The sequence below is a fragment of the Lissotriton vulgaris genome, chromosome 2_1, assembly GCF_964263255.1.
Source record: "Lissotriton vulgaris chromosome 2_1, aLisVul1.2, whole genome shotgun sequence".
In the NCBI taxonomy this organism is placed as follows: domain Eukaryota; kingdom Metazoa; phylum Chordata; class Amphibia; order Caudata; family Salamandridae; genus Lissotriton; species Lissotriton vulgaris.
The window spans coordinates 230,873,573-230,900,313 of record NC_141687.1 but is presented as its reverse complement, the minus strand read 5'-3'; the positions used below and the strand labels follow the sequence as shown (position 1 = coordinate 230,900,313).

The following is a 26,741-nucleotide window of genomic DNA, read 5'->3' as shown; positions in this document are numbered from 1 at the left end:
ATTAATTATTAAATATTTTAAAATGAATTTCTTTTAATTATTTAGTAATTATTAATTGTAATTGTGTAATTCATTTTAGGTGTGTGTTGTGTTTATATGTGTAAATGGTGTGAAAGCTGGTAAGTAATTAATTGTTTATTTTTTAATTAATAAATAATAAAAACATTTTCAATTATTAATTAGTAAATATTAAATATAATTGTGTAATTAATTTTAGGTGTTTGTTGTGGATTTTATAGTGCTAACTAATTATTATTCTTTATCTTTGTTAATATTAATATATTTATATTTATATATTAATTATGTTAAAATTGAGAAATTAAATGTAATTCAAATGATTTTTTTTATTATTTATTGTGTTGGGATCCCACGCTTTTCCTACTGTTGCAGTCACTGGAGTGTGAATAGTGATTTTTACCCCTCCGCTATCCTGCGCTTTCCCTACTGTTGCACTCACTGGAGTGGGAATAGTAAATTTGACCCCTCAGCTATCCAGCGCTTTCCCTACTGTTGCACTCACTGCAGCTTAGGGCAGCAGGCTAGAATGGAACACAGGGTCGAAAGCTGCAGAGAGATCATGTAGCATGAGGGTGGCACAGCATTGACAGTTGGTCACAGTCTTTACAGCTGGAGCCAAAGCATCAAGATTATCTTAGTACAGAGGTAAATGACTGTACATCTTCTCCTGGAATCAATCAGTCACGCAAGCTGAACAACTGTGAAAAGGGATTTATTTATTTATTTGAAGAGTTTTATATAGCTCTGGCTAGACCCGGAGGTATCAGTGCGCTTTACATAAGGAAGTGGTTGCAACAGAATATTGTTAAATAGCTACATAATTTCCTAGGATAACAACATAGCATGGAGAAAGACATTTTTACAAAAATACATCCATTACTAGAGCATAAGAATTAAATAGACACAGGTCCAAGGAGTAAGGATGGTAGAGGGGTAAAACTAAAGGGTTAAGAGTACATAGCAAGTCAGATCGACCGGAAATGGCGACCGGAAATGGAGAAGAGAACTTCAGTGGATACCAAACGTCAGAAGACAAGTTGAACAAAACCGGAGAGTGTCCAGGGACCCACAAACAAACCGGTGCCGGACTTCATCACTCTGTGGGGCAGAGAGTTGGAAGAGGATGGGTTGTCCCACCAAGCCGAAACACGTAGAGCACAGTGAAGCAGAGCAAGAGGGGCAATGACCAAACCAGAGGCAGAGGACCTGGCTAGTGGCAAGGAACAGTCAGGAGCACAGCCAAAACCACAAGATGGAGGAACCAAGGACTCGGAACCCAAGAGTTACAAAGACAAGATGGCGTGGCTGCGTGAATGCAAAAAAAAAAACCAAAAAAACCCAGAATTCAAAACCTACCCCAAAGGCAGAGCTGAATGGGGAAGGCAGCAGCTTGGCACTGGAGGGAGGCAAGGTCGAAAATCGCTGCTCTCTCCCGGGTAATCCACTGCAGGGGAAGAGAACACAGGTGTTCAGGTAGCAGTCCCAGGAAGTGGAAAGGCAATAGCCAGTCAGGAGGACGAGCAACTCAGAAAGAAAGAAAGCAAGCTCAGTGGAGCAGGGTAGCAGTGTCTTGTGGCTTTCACCTCTGCACTCGCGTTGGTTCTCGTTCCAGCTTAGCAGGATGCTGGCAACCCCGTCTTCGATCCGGAAAGGCAGGTGATGGCTGGAGGATAGCGTCCCCGCCAATTCCCCAACAACCACCACCGAAGAAAGAAACCCCTCATCAGGGCATCATCAGGAAGACGGGGGGAGAGGGTGGCACGCAGGAGAGACGAGGAGAGACTATGTCCGATGCCCGGCTGGGTAGGTGACAGCCACGGCGACGAAATCAGAGCCAATCTCCACTACAGCTGTCTGGCAGCTCCACCGGGCATCGGCAATGATTGCTCGGGCTCCGCAGCCTGAAAACAACCATCCCGCAATCCTCTGAAGATCTCAAGCAGATATGCGGGAGATTAGAGAAGATGAAAACCGCTGTCAAGCAGGACCCCAGATGAGCAATAGCGTCCAGGAGGGAGGAAGAAATTGGGAATTTAAGCCAAAAAAGGCAATCCCTGGCCGGGAGCTCCCGGCCGGAGCTCCTCATCCATCGACCATTTTTGGCATACCAAATGATGAATGATTCTCCCCTTGTCACAATCAGAGACTGAGCAAAACTATCTCATACGCAAATGCCAGTGATACTTGAGACCCTTTAAACTGTTGTCTTGAGAGACCTAAACTTCACATTATTAGGGCTGAACTATTATCTTCTGAGTCTGCTTCAGTTTGGAGCAAGTTTTGATGGACCCACCAAGGCATCAACTCCCATTAATCATAGGTTGGTGAGCCAGGGTCTTAATGTACAACTTGGAGAACCTTTGTGAGGACTGTAAAGTATTTTCGTACGGGATGCAGGCACTTGAAATGACAAGAGACACTTTTGCTATATAAATCACTTTTGGGCTTCTGATAAAAATTCACCATCCTTCATTTCTTGACAGAAGGAGAATTGGAGACAGATGTTTTCTGTGTTCATTTGACCTAAACAAGAGTCAACAGTCCTGATTACTGTAGGGCTGGTGGCCCTGCTAAGTCTTGCCCACAACTTTTACCTTAACATTCCCATCGGGCATGATGGTGTCCATAACCAGGAGGGATGTCAATATTTGAGGAAAGTCTCTATTTGGCGTCCGTAGGTCTACTGAGTTCTAGTAGTGGCCTATGATGCCCTGCACGGGCTGATGATGACTAACAACAGCCACTAAGGTAGCTTCCTGCATTACAGTGGTCTGAAGTAGGAGAGCTCTGAGTGCCCTGGAAGGGTTGGAATACTGATGTTGTGGAAATTAACCTGATGATGCACTTCCCACCCTCAGAATTTGCTACAGCAGTAAGGAAGAGGAATTGTGTATATCAAGGTCGGTTGCACTGGATCTGGCATGTGAGCCTCATCATGGTATTGTACAGCCAAAGCATCCATGGACACAGGGAGGTGTCATGCAGCAAATCCTGCCTCCTGTGCCTTTCTGGGTACCTGTGATATGGTAGACAATAAGCAGGGTATTAGTGCCTTTAGTCCTCTTTTGTTTGTGAGGAAGGCACTTACTTGTGAATAGATTAACTTCTTTTTTACTCTCACCATTACCAAACTTGAGTGAGAATCAACAGCGAGTCAACAAGAGGAGCCCTGAGAAGGACGGAGTTGCCTGAGTGGGTCTTGCATAGTTGAGCCCTAAGGCGGGATCCACTTGACGCCCTGGTTGAACCCTCTCTGAGTCACCAGAGCATGGCTAGAATCAACCTGCAGCTAAACATTCATGGCCTGATTGACAAAGGGTTTGCTATGAGTAGCAACTAATCACTATTGTGGCACTCCTAGATGCAGGAGTAAGCTAGTAGTACTGCAAGAGTAAGTCACATGAAAATCTTTGTGAACCTGGACCACAGAGAGTGTGGATTTTGGATAAAACGTACTCTACCTCATGGTGTAATGCTAGCTAAAGACACAGTTGCCAAATATGGCATGAGACTTGACCCAAGAGAAGGTAGCAGCCGCTGTGGAGAAGGTACAGTTCATAGAGGGCTTAAACTCCAGGAAACCATCAGCCTTTGTCGGAGTCAAACAAACCAGATCCTGCTGCAACTAAGTCTTCTTTATGTCCCTCTGATATACACATGAGAGTAACGAGAAACCTGCTTCCAAATCAAAGTGATCTGTTGAAAAAAGGAGCGTTCCAGGGGTATAGAACCTTGTGAAAGCAGAGGCCTGGCCAGTTGATCTTACACACATATCTAAAGTACACACCACTTTCAATAGCTTTCAGAAGCAGTTTCCGGTTGGGAGAAAAGCTGTCTGGTTGCCCCAGAGATTCAAACAAGATAAAGAAAGGATAGCTCTACATACAATCAATAGGGCATATTTAAATATCTTTAATGGAAGAGACAAAGTCTTTGATATAGCTGCAATGCTGATGTTCTGAGTTTGGGTCATTAAAGTGGACAAATATGGTCTTCCTGTAGAAGCATCACCCCATCTGGAACACAGCTAATGTCACTCAGGCACAGACTTACCTTCTGCACAAAAACAGTGCAGAACAAAAAACATATGGGCAATCACCATGTGGCTTACCCAAAGCTACATGGTGGTTGGCCTTTTATTTTAGGTCCAACAGCATAGGTTGCACAGGCGCATTTGAGCATGTGGAAACTTCCATTGGTGCAGGGAATAATTGTGTTGCCAGGAAGTTGTTAAAATGAGAAGTGGTTAATGGAATATTTAAAACAATCATAGCCACTAGCATGTACTTAGGCCTGCATGGTTCTTTTTGTTCTAGGCAGCAACCAGTTATATTCAAATCCGATGTGGTCCAGCTCTATCAGAACAGTCCAGCCAGAACTGCCAGGTCAGGGTCCTTCCAGAGGTGAACACAATCAACCCAAAACTGCTACCGCCTAGTTTGGCCTCACCAGTAAGCTGCAGCTTGAGTTGCATTGCATATTTAGCACAACACCCATGTCTTGACATACACGGCACGCCACACAGGCCGAGGCCGGTCTGGAGGTCCTGCCTAGGGAAATGGAGGGTGAGTAGAGTTGTTTGGCACATTATGGATGTATTGGAATATTTTATGTGAGTTCCTTTTAAAACTGTCCTGAAATAAGATGTGAGTAGCCACTTTTATATGAATTTTCTGCTGTAGAATGCACAGTTTTGTCCATTTCATTAAAAGTTTAATTTGAAAGGCGTCCTGCTGGCTGCTCTGGAGCAGGCCAGGCTTGTTTTGTGCAATTTGGGCCAGCTGTCGTCGCCACTGTACACATTCACCAGCCATCACTGTAAGTAGGGGCTGAAATATTATATCAAAACATAAAACATAACACTGTCCGCACAGATTCTATTTCCGCTCTGCTTTGATGCGCCTCTCTCTTCATTGACCTAGTTTCCTGTTCTAGTTTCGAGACAATGTAATGCACTTTCAGTGGGAAGGCAAAACAGCAAAACAATAATTCACTCACTCCCCCATTGCCACATGTCTTCTCACTGAGCTCCGAGTGAACGTGTAATTCGTGATTAATGGAATTGGCAAATCTCTGTTTGCTATTTCGATCACTTTGGAACATACTCATGGCGTTCACATAAATAAAAAACATTATGGAACACTATAAACCCACGCTAAAAGGACCCACTGCTGCTTGATAGACTCCATTCCACCAGCATCATGCTGTTAGTGAAATTAGGTATATTTATCATCAATCTCTGATAAATTGTTGTTTCCTTCCTCTTAAACAGCTACAACATAAGTGCAATAAACACCAATACTTAAGCCGCTGCCTAATCCTTTTAGCACCGTTATTTTATCATGCTAGGTTTAATTTTAATTTCATAATGAATTGGACTCTCAGTCCCGCTGCGACGGTCATACCAGCAGGCAATGCCACCCGGGGAATATACCCATATCACAGACTTTTTTTTTGGTGCAGCGTTACTTCTGCATTCAATAGCAGGTCGGAATGAGGAACAATGCAGTGATACCTTAGCGTTTCCCCTGTTTTTTGAAATCCATAGATGCAAACTGTGGTGGTTTTTTACCTGCACAAATCTGGTTTTGCTTGAAAAATCTGAGCAGGTAAAAAAAAGGCTTGTTCAAAAGGTGTGTACAAATTCTAAACCTGATTCAAATGAGGTCTTTCTGATTTCCTCTGTGTGATCCTGCTTTGGCTTTCCCATTCGTGAACCTATAGTCCCCAGTAAGAGTTGCATTTTTCTAAACATCAGTTCATGAACACTAGACTATTTTGCCTGACCAGATTCACGTAACCCATTCCCTTTTACACCACACCTTTGGGTGGTGACATGCCCTATATCAAAGGATAAAAACAAGTGACATCAGAAAATACACATTTATTTCATTCGCTTTTCTGCTATTATTTCCGGTGCTTTGACAGACACCTGCATACAGGCTGTACATACTCATAAAGATAGGGCCCCTATGATGACATTACCATTGCAGTCAAACACAGTGTTATTCATACCAGTCATAACATGCATGAGAAAGTAATGCACACTTGGAAACACTTACCCCCTGCGCATGAGGTCAAACACTGAAAGGAAAGGAAACAGAACATAAGAAACATGTATGTTTGGAGGTCCGAAGTGTGCAACAGAACAACGAATTGAAACGCAATATGTAAAGAGCTGCAAAGGCTCTATAAAAAGGCAGTAACTGATTGGCACCCCTTTTCAAAGATGAAAGTTTTAAATAAAATATGTACTCTGGTTTTTATTTTGCCTAGGTGCACATTGAACCCATGCTTGTTGATTGCACATTCCTACCAAGGACTGGAATTCAATTCTATTCAATTCAATTCTTTATTAAGGCTTGGAACTCAAAATAAGGTTCACTTAAAAATGTAAAGATAATCACAAGAAAAGATAGTTTACATTATGCAAATAAAAAACCTTTTTCCATAACATTTTGTACGTATATATAAAAAAAAGACAAATCACTAAATTATAGAGGCATAAAAATGCAACAGCAGTTCATGAAAATACACTTTTGTACAGATAAAGTCACAGCCATGAGATCAACAAAGAATAAAACTTGGAGGGGAGAAAAGAAAGAGGAAACTTCCTTCTACCTAGCAGCAATAATTGAGTGCAAAATTCTGCAGATAATATAGAGATACTAAAAGAAGCAACATTAAAGAAGAGGACAAATATCACAATGAAATTGTATTTTGAAATGGTTATAATTCCGTTGCACAGTAAATAGACAGAATTAGTTATGTACACAATTTCATAGAAATACAAGGAGAATGACAGAGAATCAAATTAGTCAATCCCGCAAATAGAAGACTTCATTCAATCTACCATCAACAATTGAGATCAAAATTCTATGAAGGATTTAGGGATACTAAAGAAACAATAAGGGGATATAAAGACCAATAACACAATTAAGTTGCATACAGTTACAATTCCTTTAGAGCAACAAATAAATAGAATTATTTAAGTACACAATTTCATAAAATACAAGAAGAACAATGAGTGGCATACAATCAATTAATAGAACCAGCAAGTAGAATGGAATAAAGGTTCTGGATTTGAGACTTCGCTGACTGTAGCAGACTACTTTTATAATTCAAACCCAACATAAGGCCTTGAAGCAGCATGGGGAGGTGGTAGAATGTTGGAATAAGGGCAGATTTTATGGTGTAGTGGAAGTCCACTGGCAGCAAAGGGATCTAGCAGAAGCTGGTGCGGCATAGTGAAAGCCAGTATGGTAGTACACTTAGGTGTAGTATACAAGCAGTAGGGGTGATTTAGTAGAAATAGATATTATTATTATTAACGAGTTTTATATAGCGCCTGGTTACCCTTGGGCATCCCCGCGCTCATCCAGAAAGAGACACTACCACAATAGGCACCAGAACTAGACAGGGAATAGGTAAGTTTTTAAAAGTTTGCGGAACCGTAGAAGGCTCGTTTCCGAGCGTAAGTGCAGAGGGAGAGAATTCCACAGGGTGGCCACGTTTATGGAGAATCTTCTGCCACCGGTTCTTGCTTTCCTCACCCTCATGACCTGCAGCAGGTGTTGATGGTTAGAACGGAGAGAGCGGGAGGCCTTGTAAGGCTGAACCATATCCCCTAGGATAGGTGGACCTTTCCCCTGCAGAATTTTGTGGGCCATACAGAGTGCCTTAAATTTCACCCTCTCTCTGACAGGGAGCCAGTGTAGCGCCTTCAACGCAGGGCGAGCAGACTGACGCCTAGGATGGCCCGTCAGGAGCCTGGCGGCCGCGTTCTGCACTTGCTGCAGATATGTGTGTAGTCTAACCGGAGCAGGTTTAGTAATGTGGCCTCAGTTGTTGTTACTGTGGTTTAGTTACTAGTAGCTGCAGATTTAGTTTATTGGCAGCAACTGAGGTTGTGTGGAAGAAGGCGTGGCCTACCAGCATCTGGGGCCATTTAATGGAAGGCGGTGGGAATAAAGGTGTGGTCCAGTGGAAGTAAGTATAGCTCACTAGAAGCCAATGAAGGTGGTAGCTGAAGTGTAGTTCACCGGAAGCAGGGGCAATGTAGTGTTGGCTGATGTAATCTAGTGGCAGAAGGTATAAACTAGTCAGGTCAGCTTTGGCCAAGTGGGTGCATGTTTGGCCTACTGGTAGATTGTGCGATTTACTGGCAGCCGCTGTCTTTCTTCTGGTAGAACGTGACTCAACAATGTAGTCTAGTTCCAGCAAATACAATCTAATACATGCACATGTGTATCATCAATGTGTTCCTGTGGAAGGTGGTGTTGTAGAGTGGCAACTGAAGTGTCAGTGAACATGATCTAATGCCAGCATCTGTTTTCTTGAAGCAACAGGTTTGACCTCACAACAGATTTATCCAATGAGAGCAGATGTGGGTACTGGCAGCCACTGTTGCACAGGAATAGAAAATATGATTTAGTGGCCTTTGGTTTGGTCTAAAGGCAGTAGGCGTAATAGTTACAGTAGTTACGGTCTAGCGTCAGCAGCTGTGAAATAATGGCCCTAATGATGCCTAGTTACAGAAGCTTGGTCCTGCACATGCAGACATGGTCTAGTTTGCACTGGTCTGTGAATAGAAAGAGGAATAATTTACTAATAGTAAGTGCCATCTAGCACCAACATCTGGTGTGACCTTATTGCAGTAGGTGTGATAAAATATCAAACCTGTGGTGTGATATCAGGAAGCACACCCTGAAATAAGTGTATTCTAGTGGCAAAAGATGCATTCAAGTAGCAATGCAGTGGTAGTTTTTCTAGTCCATTGGCAGCTGGTGAGGCCTAATAGCACTTTATGTGTTCTGGTGAAAGCAGATGTGATTTACTAACCACACCTGCTGTTATTTAGTCAGAGCTAATGCAATCCAGTGGACGTCATTGTGGTCTATTGGCTGCTCTTGTGAAGTAGTACAGCAGCTGTGGTCTGGTGGCAGTCGCCGTGTGGCTAAGTGTATTAATATAGTAACACTTGAGGTTTAGTGGCAGCAGGGATGGCATAATGACAGCAGGTGTCATTTAATGGTACTCAATAAGGTCTAGTGGCAGCCAGTGAGGTTCACTTTAGCAGGTGTGGTCTAGCAGCACTTGGCTTATAGCAGACGTTGTTTAGTTGCAGCCTGTTTAGATTAGAACAGCAGGTGCAGTCTAATAGTAGCAAGACTAGTTTAGTACCATCAAGTGTAGCTTAGTTGCAGCAGGTGTGGTGTAGTAGTGTCAGATGTGACCTACAGAAAAAATTTATAATACAGTCTAAAATGTGAGATATAGTTTCAGCAGATGTAAACTGGCAGCAACAAGAATTGTGTTACAGTTGTACGTTTTGCTGTATCCCTACATTTTACTTGCCAATCGCGCTCTCCTCAACTCTTTTATTTCTCCAATATTTTAACACCCCATGCCTGAACTTTTGGCATCTCTCAGCAGACTATCAATGCAACACTAGTTAACCCACCTCCTATCTTTTATTCAGTAAACAAGCTACCACATGACCCTACTAATCAGTAATGTCTCATCTAAACCATTTTGCACAGAAAGAGGAGCACACACTCAGCATCTCTTTGTCTGTCCTGTCATCTAGCTCCTGTCTTCCCCATCCTGGTCCCACTTCTGTCTATGCCACTAACACATTTTCTTCCTCATCTTTCACCTCCTACCGTCTCTGTTGAGCTTGCTACTGATCAACACACATTGAATATCTGATCAACTATCTTTCTCTTGATATCAGACTTCAAACAGGACCTGCTCTTCTTTACCAAAATATGGCTTGGATATATCCATGTAGTCCACGATGCCACAGCAACAAGATATGGATTCCATATATGTAACCACCGGAAAAAGCTGAAGAAGATTTAGCTGCTGTGATCTTCAAATATTCATTGCTAACTACCAACATTAAAGACATACACTTGATACATTAAGAATCGCAGCAAACCCATTGAACACCATTACAACTTTCTTGTGTGCATCTCGAATTATCAACAAATAATCAAAAAGAGAGCGAGGAAATAGGAGCGGCTCGTTCCTTTCCCCTGATTAAATATCCACCTTGAGCCCGTTATTTTTGATAATGGACATCCCTAATTATCTACAGACCACAACCAGGCCCAGCAGGTTTCTCGGATGCCTCCCTTGATGCCATCTCGGACATCTCCCTAAATCACACCAACATTGACTACATAGGTGAAGTATGTGCTTGATCAACCTTCCATTCCACAGACAAGAAACAGTGCAACAAACCTAGAACCTTTCTACTCCTTAAAACACACATCAGGTTACACACTCATTGCAATCTCTGGATTCAACACAATCACAGGGAACAAACGCACCTTTCTAAGTTACCACCACCTCATCTCTTTCGCAATTGGGTCCCCCTCATGAACAACACAAAAACAACGCTGATGTAAACCACATACAGACATTGTAACAAACTGACCTACCAGAACTTGAGTCTCACTTTTAGGATCTCTCACCAGTGAACCAAATAATAGATGTCGATCAGCTGTACAATAGGTTCTACAAAGCCTTTGACAAATTCATCCCTCTCCAAACTTCCCCACATCTTAACCGATGAGATAAAGCAAGTTGTTTTAGTGAAGGAATAAAGAAGATGAAATCACTAATGACATCACTTGAACATCCATGGAAGAAATCCAGAAATGTTCCAAGCCAAATCCACCTCCAGCATCTTAACAGTATCTACAAATCCGGCATCAAGAAAATGAAAATACTATAGTACTCGGACCGGATCTCCAGTGTCAAATGCCCATCACGAAACTCCACAAGATCCTACAAAAATTCTGCTACCTGGAGTGCACCACCTCAAAGACGTTTCTGTCTCAAGATTTCTGTAGCTCCATCGCATATTACCTGGTCACCAAAGCTAAGATGTTAGATCTTCATCTTGCTAAAAAGATGAAAGACATTCAGCCTTTCAAGGCCAAGACAGAGTGGACGACATTGACGAACAGGCATCTAACATATGCGTCCTTAAATCAACTCTAAGTCTCAGAATTTGACAATTTGCTCAAGTCTAGTCAACCAGAGGGTTCATGATCAGATCCCTGTGTGGTCCTATACTTGATGAGCATCCTTCTATTTGCAGCCACCACAACCCCAGCAACAACCATTATCAACGACTATCATCAGGTAGCTTCCACTTAGAACCCCAGATATCTTACATAGCACCACTTGTCAGAAGAAAGATATCGACCAAGAAGAATCCTGTCAGTAACAGACCAATCTCAAATGGCCTATACCTTGGCTAACTGATCAAAAAACAGCTAGAAGTCAACCTGCTCTCAGATGCACAAACTGGGCTCCTGCGTGGAGGAGGCACAGAATACACTCTGATCTCCCTCTGAGAGGATCTGAAAAATGTCATGGACAGGAGCTGCATTGCCACACTTATTCTAATGAACCTTTCTGCCAATTTCCACACAGTTCCACCAAAACATCCTTCTAGAGTGCGCCCAGAAACTTAGCATCAAGCGAACCAAAAGTCAAAAGATCTATACCCATCTATATGCCAAATCAAACATCATCTTGCTCTTCCCATCAACATCACCACCTTTCAGTTGAAGGAAATCAAGGCTCAATCATTGCTCCACCCCTTTCATGACTACCTCCGCCCACTACATGATCTCATCACATCCATCAACCCGGTTGGCTATAACTGTACCAAATACCTTCAGAATATCTTAAAAAGTGAAAATCCTCAAGATCTTGACAGCTCAAGACGAAATGCTTGATTTGTAATTCCTTGACCATGCAAAAAGGACCAACCAACGCTTTCTCTCTTTACTGCGATAGTATAGAAAGAAACCAGAACATCACATAAAAGCACCTGCTACACATCTATTTCTCTGACCAAGTTAGAATTGGGGTCTGTAGTTGGCAGTGGTATACACCCTGTCCAAGTAGGGACCCTTCCTTCTAGTCAGGACGAGTAAAGTGCACACTTAAGTTTGCCTGTGATTACCCTCTGGTAGCTTGACACAGAGCAGTCAGGCTAAACTACAGAGGCAATGTGTAAAGGCTAAACTACAGAGGTAATGTGTAAAGCATTTGTGCACACAAACAGGAACACAGCAAAAGAGTCAGTACACCTCCTGTCCGCTCTTCAGCTCTTTTTCTTGGCAGGGTCCTTTTAGTCCAGAGGAGTTCCAAAGTTTTGGGGTCAGGGCCCCACTACTTATCCTACCTTCAGCCTTTGAAGTGTGCAGGTTTCAAAGAAAGTCTCTCTTGCTCACTAGAACAAGTTCTGTCCTCCCGGGCCCAGCCACACCACAGATGTGGAAGCAGCATTGTGAAAGGCAGACACAGCCCCTATTCAGATGTCAGCGATGACTCCTTCCACCACTCTAGCTCAGGGAAGCCCCATCAGGATATGCAGGGCACACCTCAGCTCCCTTTGTGTAAATATCTGGAGTGAATGTCTGGAGTGAATGTACAAAGACCCCTGTCAGTCTAACCCAGACATTGATTCCACAAGCAGGCAGAGGCACACAGAATGGTAGAGCAAGAAAATGCCCACTTTATAACAGTTATATACTCAAAAATATCCAGTAGCTACTGTTAGAATCTAATCAAAAGCAGAGCCGGTGGAGTTAATTCATAGGCTTTTGTTATTTATTTTGCACTTTTTCTGGATTATTCCATAGATTCAGTGACATTCAATTCATGTCAAACATTAAGGGCAACACAAACTGGTAACATTTTTCAACTTTCTAACAGTTGCATTTTCAAACACACAATTTAAAAACCATCTTCACTAAAAGATGTACTTTTAAATACTGAGTTCAGGGAACTGATACTCCAAATGTCCATTTCTTCCCAACTGAAAGTTACACTTGTAAAATATTACAAGGCTGCTCCAAGGATAACCTATGGGAGCAATAGCCTTTCAATAGTGAAAAACGAAATTGGCAGTATTTCACTACCAGGACATGTAAAACACTCCAGCACATGTCCTACCTTTCACATATACTGCACCCAGCCCAGGGGGCTACCTTACGCCTACTTAAGGGGTGCCTTGTAGTAAAAGGGATGGGTTGGGCCTGGCTAGTGGGCGCACTTGCCAGGTCAACATGGGGCTACCTTGGGCCTACCATAACCCCTTCCCTGCTCATGACGAGCTCAGCTCGTCATGAGGCACAGTGGAGCTGTGCTTATGACGAGCTGACCTTGTCATGAACAATGATAAATCTTACTTTCCAGCACAGGAGGGGAAAACCACTAGCAGCCAAGGTGTTAAGGGTGACTAACATGTAATAAATGGGGAGGTTAGGGCCTGGCAAGTGGGTGCATGTTTAAGTCAGTTTTATTTCCTGATGGCACACATCTCACTGTTCTACGGAGTACCCCCAAACCCGTGCACAGATAGGGTCTGGTCTTACTTATCCCTATGTAACCATGATGGATCATACCAGTACTGCCTATAGGGAATCCCCACACTTGTGTGTGTTGTGTTCTATCAACTTTGGATTCTTCCACTGACACTCATGGAGTTATCCCTTATAGTATGTATCATGCCAGTCTGTAAAATGTCCATTAATATTGTATCTAAGCCCCACTTGGGTGGACCCCTCACACCATATACCTTGGCTGGAATTACAATAATTATTCCTCGTTTGATCCATGGTGGACTAGTCAGAGTACGTACTATGGTGCCTGGTGGTAGCAATGGCTGTTCCAATGGGTTACTGCCTGATGCTCCTTGGTGGACTATTCAGAGCTTACACCATGGCTGCTACCATCATGAATATTCCTAACGGTAGCTCCTCTACCATGCTTGTTGGCCTATAGAACACATACTACAGTGGGTGCAAAGCTACACCTCCCAAGGTAGCACCCTGCATAGGCCATAGTCAATGAGGTATAATCTGTATGTCACAGACCACTCCGTACACAAGGAGCGCAAGATTAAGCACAGTGTCTCCCACTCTATTCTGCTCTAAATGCGTGCGCAGACATAGTGGCAAAAACACAACAGGGGCACAGGAAGAACCATAGCAAAGATGGCGTCATGAAGAGCAATAATTGAGTGATATTGGGGTATAAAGTGTGGACTATTAACCAGGGTCCTACTGCTCTCTTAGTACCTCAACAACATCTCTGAAAATCTAAAAACAGATGTGGGCCATCCATTAACCTTTGGCCACGGGAAACATCCTTTTAAACGCAACTTTTACCACGCAGTGCCTTTACGACGCAACTATTACAACACATGTCATTACAATGCATAGTGCTGGGGGCGCTCTAGGATAGGGAATAGATTTAATTTACTACCCAACACCTTCCCTACTATCCACGGGGAATGGAGTTGGAATAGTAAATTAAACTATTCACTATCCAGCACCCCTTAGCGCTATGCGTTGTAACAGCATGCGTTGTAAAAACTGCAATGTAAACGCATGCGTGGTAAAAGCATGCGTTGTAATGTCATACATCCTTTGGCCACGCCTGTCTCTTTAAAATGGATACCACGCTTCAAAAAGGACTCTCACTACCTCACGCAAACCTCAAAAAGAGTTTTCACATAAAGTTTTTGTTTTCATGATTTCTTCAATGGGCAAAAAGTGAGTTTAATTACCGGGGTTCCAAGTGAAAATCATACAATGTTACTGTGCACTGTGCTTCCTACAGAAATACAAATTGTATCAAATATGCAGTATTTGTTGCTTTCGTTATAAGAAACTTGGTAAATAACTCAACAAGTTAATCGCCTGCTACTGGTATCTATATGAGTGTACTTGTTACAAGGTGAGTCTTTGCCTATCTGTTGAAGAGCACCTTCACAACTGGTTGCTCGAAGCTACTTGCGCTGGCAGAAATTGTTATATACATATTTCATTGTTATAGTAGCAGCATGAATATGAGTTACAAAACGTTTTTCAAAAAATGTAATTGGAACTTAACACCTTCCGCGCGGCGCGAATTTGAAGCTCTTAAGGTGGAACGGGAACACGCCTGGCAAGGCTTGATTTGCATATTTTTGCCTACATACTCATAGTAACTTTGAGAATCTGCAAAAATCTAGATATCAATTAAAGTCGTAGACATATTTCTATGATTTATAGAATTTCTCTGCTTTTGTGAGTCGGGCTCATGAAGCAGATATTTACATCAGTTCTTTTTTTTATAAATGATTATTCTAAACTGTCTTCTATGTTTACTAGGGCCGACCAAACAGTCAGTATGCACAACATTGGGCAAGCCACTCCCCCCTGCCCTCGAGCAGGACTGCCCACTCTCCCTTTTTCTCTATGTATAGCTGAATGAAGCCGCCTACATAGAGAAAATGGCTCCGGTGGGGCGTTCTCTGCTGCGCCTCACCAATCACAACGCTGCCATTGCAGTGTTGTGATTGGCAGAGGGGAGGAAGGGAGTCTGCCTTTTCCTGGCTGATGAAGTCGCTATGAGAGCTGCCTGTAGGAATTGGAAAAGGCAGGACGTACCCATCTAGAAGCTAAGGTGGCAGCGGCGCAGGACGGTAAGTTAAGTTTTATTTTATTATATTATATTTTTTTTAATTTAGCAGCGATCTGTGTACTGTTCCGTCAGTGGCAGTGCTGTGAAATTTATTGTTACCAGCATGGCAGATTTCAACTTGAGAAAAGGATATTCTGCTCTGCTTTCTTGTGAAATGCAAAGTATCTTAATGACCTGTTTAGGATTAAAATGTCATCTGTTATGGATTTTCTGTGACTACTGGAACCCAAGGGCTGCAGTTAGTGAAAAAATGTAAAGATGTGCAGGTCATGCTGCATGTTTTGCTAAAATGAAGGAAAGGGTTATGACAACCTTGCCATATTTCCAAAATAAGCACAACCACTTACTAACGGCTAGTAAACATCCAAGCAATAAATTAGGGTCAACAAGTGATGGGAGTTGTAGCTGGTTAGTAATTTTTTTACTGCACTGTGATATACTATTCTGTAAAGAAGTGTGTGTTCAAATCTTTTCTACATTGCAGCATTGTTGGGATGGTGTTAATGGATATGAGGATATTGTTACAGATACTGGGTGGAAAATGCTTGCTGTGCTTTCTTGTTTTTACTTTTTACACTTCTTAGTTTTCAGTCTGATAGTATCTTGTAGGGCACCCCCCACTCCCCCTCCCAAGCCCTTCTTATTTATCGGGCTTGCACGCTTCCCTATACATCACAAACTTTTAAGCTCCACAACTTTGTAATGTCACCAGCCGCCACTGTCACAGACCCTGACTGGAGGTCTCCCCCTGCATGGTGACTCCGTGGACGCAGACCACACTGCAGCCTCTGACCCCCAGGGAGTTTCAGGCCCCTGTAGTCCGCTCCTTGTGGTCTTGTCCTCATCTTCTACATGCCCAGGGCATCCACACTGTAGCAGCTTAGAGAAGGGTTTTGTCTCCTTTCCAAAGTCCACTCTGGCTTGGCGAACCCTAGACCCGCCTCCCAGGGAGACACAGGGAAAGCAGGAAGCAGGAAAAGTAATGTGTCCCGAAGGGCAGTAAAGGTCGCAGACCAGTCTTCCCCTAGGAAATTTGCGCAAAGACCAGAAGGACAAGGTGGGGGGTGGGATTAGAAGGGGGAGGGAGCGGGATTTGGGGGAATTTATAAGGAGTTGGAAGAGGAGAAAACAGCCTCTTCTCAACTCCTGAGCACCACCAGGGGGGACATAAAACGTTCAGGTCGGTAGGTGGGTGGTTGGGGAACGGGGTGATGTGTCGATCGGCGGGGGTTTTAGTTTTGTAGCTGCTGTTTTAAAAGGGGCATGCAGGAAAGTTTTCTGGGCTATGGGCTCTGGCGCCCTTCGAGGGGCAGCTGTCTGCTTCGTAGTGTGGGGCCGGTGGGAGGCGCTGCGGCTGTTGCGCTTAGTGGGCAGGTGACAGGCCGGCCTGCGGGCATGTGCGGGTGTTAGCACCGGGGCCTCCGAGGTGATGGGCTGTGTGGTCCGCGCCTCCTAGAACTGTGTCAGGTAGGGTAGGGGCACCCAGTTTTGGCGTACAGCAAGAGGGCGGGCGGGCGGCAGGTCGTGTGTGTTTTTCCGTCTACGCGATGCGCGCTGCCTTTGCCGGGGGGAGGCCATGTGGGGCGAACGGGCCAGTGCTGAGCATGTGGCGGCTCGGTGGCGGGCGGGGTGACATGCCTGGTCGGGGCTGACTGCTTCTGGGAGAGGGGTAGGGGGGTGTCGTGGCAGCGGCAAGCATCGAGCTCAGCGCAACTCCGCCTGGTACTTGGGAGTGAGCTGGCTGCCTCGGAGGGCGGTGGTGGGGGGGTGTGGGGACGAGAAGCAGAGCTCAGCTGCATGGTACGTGAGCCCAGCCTTGGCGGGGGGCACTTACAGGTTTGAGGAATGTAGGAGCCTCCCTACTGCGGACAGGCTCCCCTTGGGGGGGGGAGGAGGGGGGTGACGGGTGGCAGCGCGGGGGGCCAGGGGGCTGAAATGGTGAATCCTTTCTGAGTGCTGAAAATCCGATGGAAGACAAGCCGGAGTAGTTTGATGATTTATTATTGTTGAAGAGAATGTCTCCTCGGGAGTGCGGCTATATCAATCTATTACAGGGGCGTTGCTTTGGGGGTTGCTGCCTGGGAGGGCCTGGGGCACGCAGGTGGCGTTTTAAGGGGTACTGTGAGGAGGGGTGAGGGACCGCCTTCACGGCGCGAGGCCCGGTGGTGCTCGGGGCTCACCTGGTTGGAGCAACCTGGTGGGGGGGGACCAGTACCGGTATTGTGCCGGTGGTAACCGGGATGCCAGCAGGGCGCATGACGGCCTCAGGACGCTGGTCAGAAGTTCCAGTGGGGTCCTCAGCGTCCTGCCCCTCCATCGCGGGATCGCGCAGCAAACACATTTTAGCATATGGAATTTTTTCGAAGTTGAGACCAGTTGTGACAGTGGTATGGAGGTCTGCGGATGAGTAAGGGGTTTTTGTTGACATGGGTGTGGTGGGATTCAGTAGGAGTAGGGAGTGGGTGTGGAATGAAAGATGCAGTGCGTATAGGGCAGCGGTTGAGTGGGGTCGCCAAGGAGGGCGGGGGGTTTCAGGTAACTGGACTGCTTTTATTGTTACTCCAGGAGCCACACACTGCTACAGACAAGTGCGGAGGGGTCGACAGCGATGGGTAACACCAGCGTCTGAGGAGGAGGTTCTGGTTGTACACTCAGGTACAGGTCTATGGATGGGGCCGGGGGTCGGGGGGAGCTGCGCGGATGGAGAGTCTGCGGCTGGTTGGCCGGGGTGCATTGGGCTGTAATAGATGAGGAGCGGACCGGGGACTGAAGGGAGCACACTGGTTGCTGGAATGGAATGTTATGCAATGGTGTTTATCAGTTCAGCATTGTGGACTTCTTTGCCAATGGTCACTGGGCATTGGCGGAGCGAAGGGAGCGCTGGGGGTCCTGAGGTGTTGGCTGCCACGCAAGCGGGTACAGGTAGAATATGCGGTGGGGGGCTTACATGCACGGTACAGGCCTTGCCCGCAGCTGGGGCATGCTCAAAAATTGGATGCCTTCAGGCGGGGTTGGCTTCCAATAATAGGGATTCGATTAACCCAACGACGTTGTGCAGGGGATGGATGGGGCTAGGAAGTCCTTGGTTATTTGGAGGCCATGGGTCCATGGCGCTCAAGGTTGTAGGTGAGAAAGTCGGGACTCTGGTGCAACTGCAGGAGTTGTTCTGGGGGGGGGAGGGTTTGCACTGGTCCAGGGACGCTGGAGTGGGTTTGGGCGACTGCAATGGAGGCCCACCCCAGGAGGGGAGGGGGCCTGGGACATGGATGGCTGACCCAAATGCTGCAGGTGCTGAAGACAGGGTACGGGTGGTATGTCTGTGGTTTTTGCTATGACGTGAGACAGGTTTTGATGGTTAGGCTGTTCCCTTGTATTTAGTTCTTTAATTACAGTTTTATTTAGCGGTGGCTCGACCCATAGGTATCGGAGCGCTCTACATACACGATGTACCGAACAGGGGGGCTGGGGGTGTGCAGGTTGGGGCTGTGGGGGCCTGGGGCGCAGGAGTCTTTACATATGTGTTTTTTTAAACAAAGACTACATCGTGTTGCAGACTATATGGTCTGAAAATTTTCTCTCAGTCTAGGACTGGAAGTGTTGTGAACTGTGTATGTATTATGATATGTACAGTTTTTTTTAATCGTGAATACATTTGTATATTTTTCTAGATTTGTATTCCTTTAGATTAATTCTTTTTTTTGCTGCATCCCTCGTGTCCATTGTTATCCTATTGTTGAGAGGCGGTTTGTGTATGAATGGTGTGAAAAGTGTGCATTAATCCAAAGGGGTTTCTTTTATGACTTGGGTCTGAGGGGGCTACACAGGGGAGGGGGGGGATCTTTTAGGCAGCGTGTCCAGCGAGGCGCGCAGAGTGTGAGGCCGAATGGTGCAGCAGAAGGAGCGTATGCGGTAGGCGATGTGTTGGGATGGTTTTTGTGATGTCGGGTGCGGGGAGACTGCGTGAGGTGCAGTGGCAGAAAGACTCTGGCACTATGCTCTTCTCAAGGGTTAAAGGGGACCTGGGAGGCTGTTAGTTTCCCCCTGGAGGCGGGTCGCTGTGGTCAATGTGGAGCAGTGGTTGAATGGGCGGTGCTTATGGTAACCGGCCAGGCGGCGCCTGGAGTGTTTTGGGGTATATTATGGGGCACATGATTCTCGAGCAGGGCGACATTTGGTGATTTGAGGCACGTTGTGAGGATGGTGGGTTTAGTGGTTGCGGGCAGTTTTCAAGGGCACCAAGATTAGGGGATTGCGAGTGAAGACCTAGGGCTGGGGGCTGTTGTCTTTTCAAATGGTTGAAGGTGGTATCTCCGTTCTGCAGGTCGTTCTAGGCTTCATTCGGAGGCCAGACTGTTGAGTGAGGCTGCCAGCGGTGGCGCACAGTTCTTACGTTAGGGGGGTTGTAGCAGTGATGGCAGATGGAGGGCCATGGGGGGGGGTATAGGCTGAAGGTTCGGGTTACGGGTGTACGACAAGGTGTTTCTGGGACGACGTGGCGACTGGACGCTTGCCGAACAGGGGCTAATGCAAGAGGGATGCACTTCATGTAAGACTAATTATTATTTTCTACTACAGGAGTCGGGAGTGGAGCAGGACCCCAGGCGGTCGCCTAGTGGGGGATGGGACCTTCTCCCAGCGATGGACTGACGGAGGAGGCGAACTAGCCAGTTTACAGGAGGGGTGTGCAATGATGAGGGTTTCTCTGGGGCGTATGGGGGGTGTTTGTGGTCGGTGCGGATGAAATTGTGTTGCAAGAAATAAGGAGTTGCCCCAATCGGAGAATACAGGTCGGAAACAGATGTAGGATGGGATATCTCTGGTATGGCTTTACACTATGATGCATGGAGGGGGACATGGTGCACAGTAGCGGATAATGGGGGCCATCGGGTCACTAAGTTTAAATTGGGGCCTGGCAGCAGAGTGGGTTGAAAGGGGGAGGGGCTATTTGCCTGACTTGCGGTGCAAGGGCTCGATGAAAGGGAGCGGGAGGTCAAGGGCAGGGATTGGCCCTGACTGATGACTTATAGACACAGGACGCAAGTTTGGGTGGTGGAGGATCGTCCACTGGGATGGGGGGGGTCACCTTTCATGGACGAGGTTGGCCTGCAAAAATGTTGCTTGTCCTCAAGGGACGCAGGTACAGGTGGAAGGAGGGAGTTTGCACCGTGATGGGGGTACTTGCATGGTTGAGGATCGGCCCGTCCACAAAAAATGTTACTTGTTCCTCCGGGTGCGGGTACTGGTGGTGGATGGCAGTTCACCACGAAGGGGGCATTTGTCACAATGCAGAGTTTGGACTGAATAACCTTAGCGGTTTACGCTGGATGCAAGCAAAGGGGTGGTTGGTCTTTCACCGTGGGGGTGGGCACTAGTCACAAGCAAATTTTTGGTCTCATCAAATCTTATCGGTTTACAATGGAGGCGAGCAAAGGGTGGATTGTAGGTCACCGTGAAGGGGGCACTTGGCACAAACAAGGTTTTGGCCCACAAATCCTATCTGTCCGTATTGGATGCAAGCAGAAGGGTGGATGGTCGTCCACTGAGGAGGGAGTGCTTGTCGCAAATAAAAGTTTGGCACAGATATCTTCTCTGTTACACTGGGTGCAAGCAAATGGGTGGATGGTTGTTCACCGCGAGGGGAGACCTTGTCACAAACAAAGTTTCGGTCCCATCAAATCTTATCTATTTACAATGGAGGCTAGCAAAAGGGTAGATGGTCGTTCACCGCTAAGGGGGCACTTGGCACAAGCATGGTTTTGGCTCAAGAATCCTATCTGTCTACATTTGGATGCAAGCAAAATGTTGAATGGTCATTCACCAAGGGGGCGTGGGGGCGCTTGTCGCAGGCAAAGTTTGGTCCGTAAATCTTCTCTGTTACACTGGCTGCAAGCAGAAGGGTGAATGGTCGTTCACCGGGAAAGGGGCATTTGTCGCAAACAATGTTTGGCCAAAAATCTCATCTATTTACACACGATGCAGGCAAAGGTTGTGGATGGTCGTTCACCGCGAGATGGGGCACCTTCCTCGGACGAAGATTGGCCCGCAATATTTGATTTGTTTACGCGGGACACAGTAACAGGTGGTGGATGGTCGTTCAACGTGAGGGGGGGCACCTTTCAAGGACGAAGAGTGGCCCGCAATATTTGATTTGTTTACGTGGGACGCAGTAACAGGTGGTGGATGTTCGTTCACTGCGATAAGGGGGCACCTTCCCGGCCACAAATTGGCCTGACGTAATGTGATTTGTTAATCTGGGTACAGATACAGGTGGTGGATGGTCGTTCTCCGACAAAGGGGGGCTCCTGTCTGACAAGGTTTGGCCCGACAAAGGTTTGGTTACACAGGCTGCAAGCAAAAGTGGGCTTGGTCTTTCACGGCGAGGGGGGGCATCTTTCCCAGACAGGGATTGCCTTGGAGATGTTATTTATTTGCGCGAGACACATGGTACAGTGGTGGCTGGTCGGCCACCGGGTGTCACAAGGTGGAGGATGCATTTGCTGCACAAGGGAGGTGGGGGGTGGAACCACCCTACAGGGGTTCCCTGGTTGGTGGTGCTTTGGAGGGGTGGTGAGTCACATACGGGCGGATCCATCCCTAGGGGGGGGGAGAACGGTTCACGGGAGACTGATAGCGGGATGCGGGAGGCAATGAAGGAAATTCAACAGAGGATGCTCGGAGTGAAGGTGAGAATGGGGAGAGGAAGGAGGTCACTGAGTGAATGGGGAAGAGTCAAACAGGTGAGAGAAGGAGGAAAGGAGAATGAGTCGGTATGAGATGGGGAAAGTATATTTATTGCATTTATGTACTATGTAATAAAATTTAAAGGATTGCAAACTTGTCCTAATAAAATGGCCTTTTACACTTCAAGAGATTGGAGAAAATGTGGAGGAAAACACACACACCCATTAGCAAAAAACACTATTTGGAGGCACAATCCAATTATTATAAACACATAAAACAAGCCAGGAGAAAAGAGTTACAGATAACAGAGGAAGGGAACTCTACCAGAGAACTTTATAAAATCTTGCAATTGTTTGTCAAGCCTATAGCCTGCGAAAGCCCGGATGATTTTAGTCAAACTCTATGCGATGATATTTCCGCATTTTTTGAGGATAAGATTGAACTGATTTACGAGAAAATCACCAAAGCAGCAAATATCAGGGATACTGCTGATTCTCCCTGCCCCCGGCCAGCCAAGAGCGAAAGCAGCAGGCTTACTTTGATTCCAGAGATCAGCCTGTCAGAAGTCACTACCCTATATAACCTAATCAAATAAGGCTCACCCACAGACTTACTACCTGCAAAGATGATAGCTCCATTAGGCAGCCTGTTAGCCCCGAGCTTTAAATCATTGATTAATCTCTCCCTTAAGGAAGGAAAGATTCCCAGTGTCTGGAAAAGGGCAGTCGTGAACCCTGTCCGCAAAAATACTGCGTTACCATGGTCTGACCTTAACAACCTCCGTCCAATATCCCTCCTACCCCATCTGAGTAAGTTGACTGAGAGGCACGTCAACACTCACCTGTCTAAATACATCGAGGCAGCGGAGGGTCTGGACCCTTCTCAATCTGTGTTCAGGCCAAATCACAGCACAGAATCAGCTCTCCTCTCCGTGACCAATACCATCCGGATGGCACAGGATAGAGGAGGCACTATGATTCTGGTGCTGTTAGATTTGTCCGCTGCCTTCGACACGGTGTCTCATGACACCCTCGTCAGTCGTCTGGAGGGGGTAGGGGTCGACGGAATGGCCCTAACATGGTTAAAAAGCTTTATATCCGGTCGCTCACAAAGTGTTCGATTGGGCTCCCATTCTTCTATATTTAGGGAGCTCACAAAGGGGGTTCCACAGGGCTCATGCCTAAGCCCCACATTGTTCAATTTGTTTGTTGCCCCCCTGGCGAAAATTGTGAGAGAACATGGGTTCACACCAATATCTTATGCTGTTGACACCCAGCTATTATTCCCTTTCCAGAACATGACACCAGCAGTAAAAAGCTCTTTTGCTGCAGGAATGAGAGCGATAGCCGGATGGATGACCTCCAACTGCCTGCAGTGTAATGTAGGCAAGACGGAGGTCATGCTTTTTGGAGATGCCGGGGGCGTGGCTTGGACGCCGATGGCGATGGTCACCTGAGAGCTCGGCTCCGGGACTGAGCCTGTGTTGATCCTGCAGATCGGAGTCCGCGGGGCACCCTAGTCCCCGCAAACCGATGATCGGACCGAGTGGGACCTGCTGTGGCACCCGGTGCAACTCGTAAACAAGCTGTCCCGGCGAAAAACCGGAGTTTGGGGACCCGCGGAGTGAGACCCAAGATGGCGCTCGGACCTTCTCGTCTTCTTGGCCGAGACCCTCAATCCGGCGGAGCATCGTTGGGCACGGCGCACCCCCCACCTCCTATCTCCCTATGATGTGATGGACTGGGTGTCGCTTTGATCAGTGCTAGAGCACGGTGTCCGATCCTGGTCGGCCGGGAGACCGAACTATCGTGGTCCACAGAACACGGACGTCTGGCGGCCCGGTGTGTGGAACCGGCCCCTGCGCCGCACCCAGCTGCACCCCGCAGAGTGCCTGAACTCCATGGGCAGCACGGCACCTTGGCGCCACTGAATCACCGGGGGTGTTGGTGATTCTCGTTCCAGATCCTCATCGGCCAAGCGGGCCTGCCCGACCTGGCGCCGATTGTCCCTGCCTCCTCCTCAGTGCCCTCCGGCGACGCGGTGGTGGCGCGGCCCGAGGTTGCGGAAGACCAACAGGTCCTGGAGACCGGGATCGTCGACCCTCGGCTCAACGACAACCTGCCGAGAGAGACATAGTCGACGCCCGCATTCGGAGGTGCCTTTGATTGACTTTTCGCCGTGGGACTCCTGCGCCATGGGAAAGCCGAGAGGACCCAAGGGGACCACCCCGGCTGCCTCGGATTCGGAGGCGCCGGACAAAGATGATCGTGGAGACCCGGAGAGCTCTGGTAGCCCTCACTTGCAACAACAATTCGACCGGGTCCTAGAGGCGATTGCGACTTCGCGCTCGGCCCTTCAGCAGGACATTACCCAGGTTGCAACGAGCCTGGGCCTCCTTAGAGCGGACCATGGCAAGCTCTCGGACAGAGTCAAGGAAGTGGAGGGCTCAGTAAAGACCTTGGAGCCAGCACAGAAGACCCTGGCCGCGATGGTGAAGGATGTCCTGTCCCGGATTGAGGCCCTGGAGCGGCGAGCGGAGGATGCGGAGGGACGCAATAGGCGGAATAACATTCGAGTGGTGGGCCTGCCGGAAAAGATTGAGGATGGCGATATGGTGGCCTACTTGGAAGCCTGGCTCCGGGACACAGTGACCCCGGAAGGCCTGTCCTCCTTCTACACCTTGGAGCGAGCACACAGAGTCCCGGCGAGGCCGCCGCAGCAGGGCCGTGCCCCGCGACCGGTGGTAGCTCGTTTGCTGCATTTTCGGGACAGAAACCTCATCCTTAATGCCGCCAGACGCAATGGCCCTTACAAGGTGGAGAATAGCCAGGTGAACATTTTCCCGGACTACACGTATGAGACCCAGCGCAGACGATACTCTTTCCTGGCGATCAAGCGCGAACTCCGGAGCGAGGGCATCCAATACTCGCTCCTGTTTCCCGCAAGGCTCCGCATAATCGTTGATGACAAGACTCAGTTCTTCGATTCCCCGGAGGACGTCTGTAGCTGGCTCGAACTCTATAGGGCTGGTAAAGATGGTTTCAGCTCGTCATCTCAGTCGGCAGTAGAACCTGGACAGCGACGGCGGTCCAAAAGGATTCGGAGTCGCCGGGGGCAGACAGGCAGACCTTCGACTGTGGAGACGTCGGCGGAGCGGAAGGGAGTGTTGGAGGTGTTGTCTACGCTATCTGGTTCACGAGATGGCCCCATTATGGAGGAGACGCACCTTGGAGACGAGGGGGCACCAACAGACTTGGAGGAGTCGGTGACCGACAGTGTCCACACGCCGGTGATCACGCCAAACTCGGTTGAGGACATTTTGGATGGACAGGGATGACGGGGTGAGCTACTTCCATTTGGGTGGGGGTCCGCAGCGGGGGTGGCAGGGGTAGACGATTGCTCGTGAACTCCGGTGGGAATAGGGGTGGGGTGCCCTGCTCATGACATAGCTTTTTGTTCCGAGCTCACTCTAGTCTCGGTAGCCCGAGAGTCGAGGGCCCAATGCCGGCGCCCAGCCCGCACCTAGCCCTTAAGGCCTTCCTGTGGTGGCGACTGCAGGATTAGTTGGGGACTGTGGGATTGTTGGGAATATGGTTTGGATGGGAACTAGATGGTACTATGTGGGTCCTGTTCTGGGGAGGGTGGGCAGGGGTTTGGTTCGGACGGGAGTTGTTGTTTTTTGGTTGGGGAAAATGGCCGCCATCAGTGTTGGGTTGACTGTTGCTTTCTCTTTGTTGGGACCGAGGTGGAGGGACCCAGCACGAACGATATGGGACAATGGCGGATGTTGCTAATGTGAAATGCATCACTTGGAATGTACGGGGGCTTCACACTATGTCTAGACGTCACAAAGTCCACGCTTATTTAGTGCGTAGAGGGGTGCAAATGGCGCTGCTGCAGGAGACCCATCTCAACAAGGCGGAGGGGGCGGCGCTACAGCGTAGGTGGAGAGGGCAGGTCTTCTACACTTCGTACTCAGCGTATGCCAGGGGGGCGCTGATTTGGATCAGAGCTGGGGTTCCTTTTCAGGTTACGAAATCAGTGGTGGATCCGGAGGGTCGCTATGTGGCCATCTCAGGCACACTGGGGGGGAGGGACCTGAACGTTTGCTGTGTTTATGCGCCTAATGTGGACCAGCTTGCCTTCCTTTCCAGGTTATCGGGCTCGCTGGCCCACTTCTTCTCTGGGCCCCTCCTGCTCGGAGGGGATTTTAATTCAATAGTGGACGTGGAGGCCGACCGCTCGCACCCCCCCCTCCCTGACTCTCCGGTCCGCCGTGTGGCTAAAGGTAGGAGGGAATGGCAGACGCACTGGGGACTTACGGACATCTGGCGGGCACAGCACCCCGACACTAGGGACTACTCCTACTTCTCGGGCCTGCACGAGTTGCACGTCCGTCTGGATGGGTTTCTGGGCTCGGCGGAGTTGGCTTCCGCAGCGATCCGTTCTGAATATCTGACCAGGACTATCTCAGACCATAACCCTCTCCTGCTGGACCTTCGCTGGTTTCCCGGGGTTCCCGTTGTGCCCACCTGGAAAAT

The 26,741-nt window shown here is 47.7% G+C and overlaps 1 protein-coding gene across 1 annotated transcript in view; it reads right to left on the bottom strand.

The window, feature by feature from the left end:
* CAMKK1 (calcium/calmodulin dependent protein kinase kinase 1) overlaps positions 1–26,741 on the bottom strand; it is a 1,268,063-nt gene that overhangs the window by 514,910 nt on the left and 726,412 nt on the right. Inside the window, exon 9 of the mRNA XM_086954811.1 lies at positions 6,081–6,102. Coding sequence (XP_086810937.1) covers positions 6,081–6,102 — 22 coding nt within the window. The remainder of the gene's footprint in view (positions 1–6,080; positions 6,103–26,741) is intronic.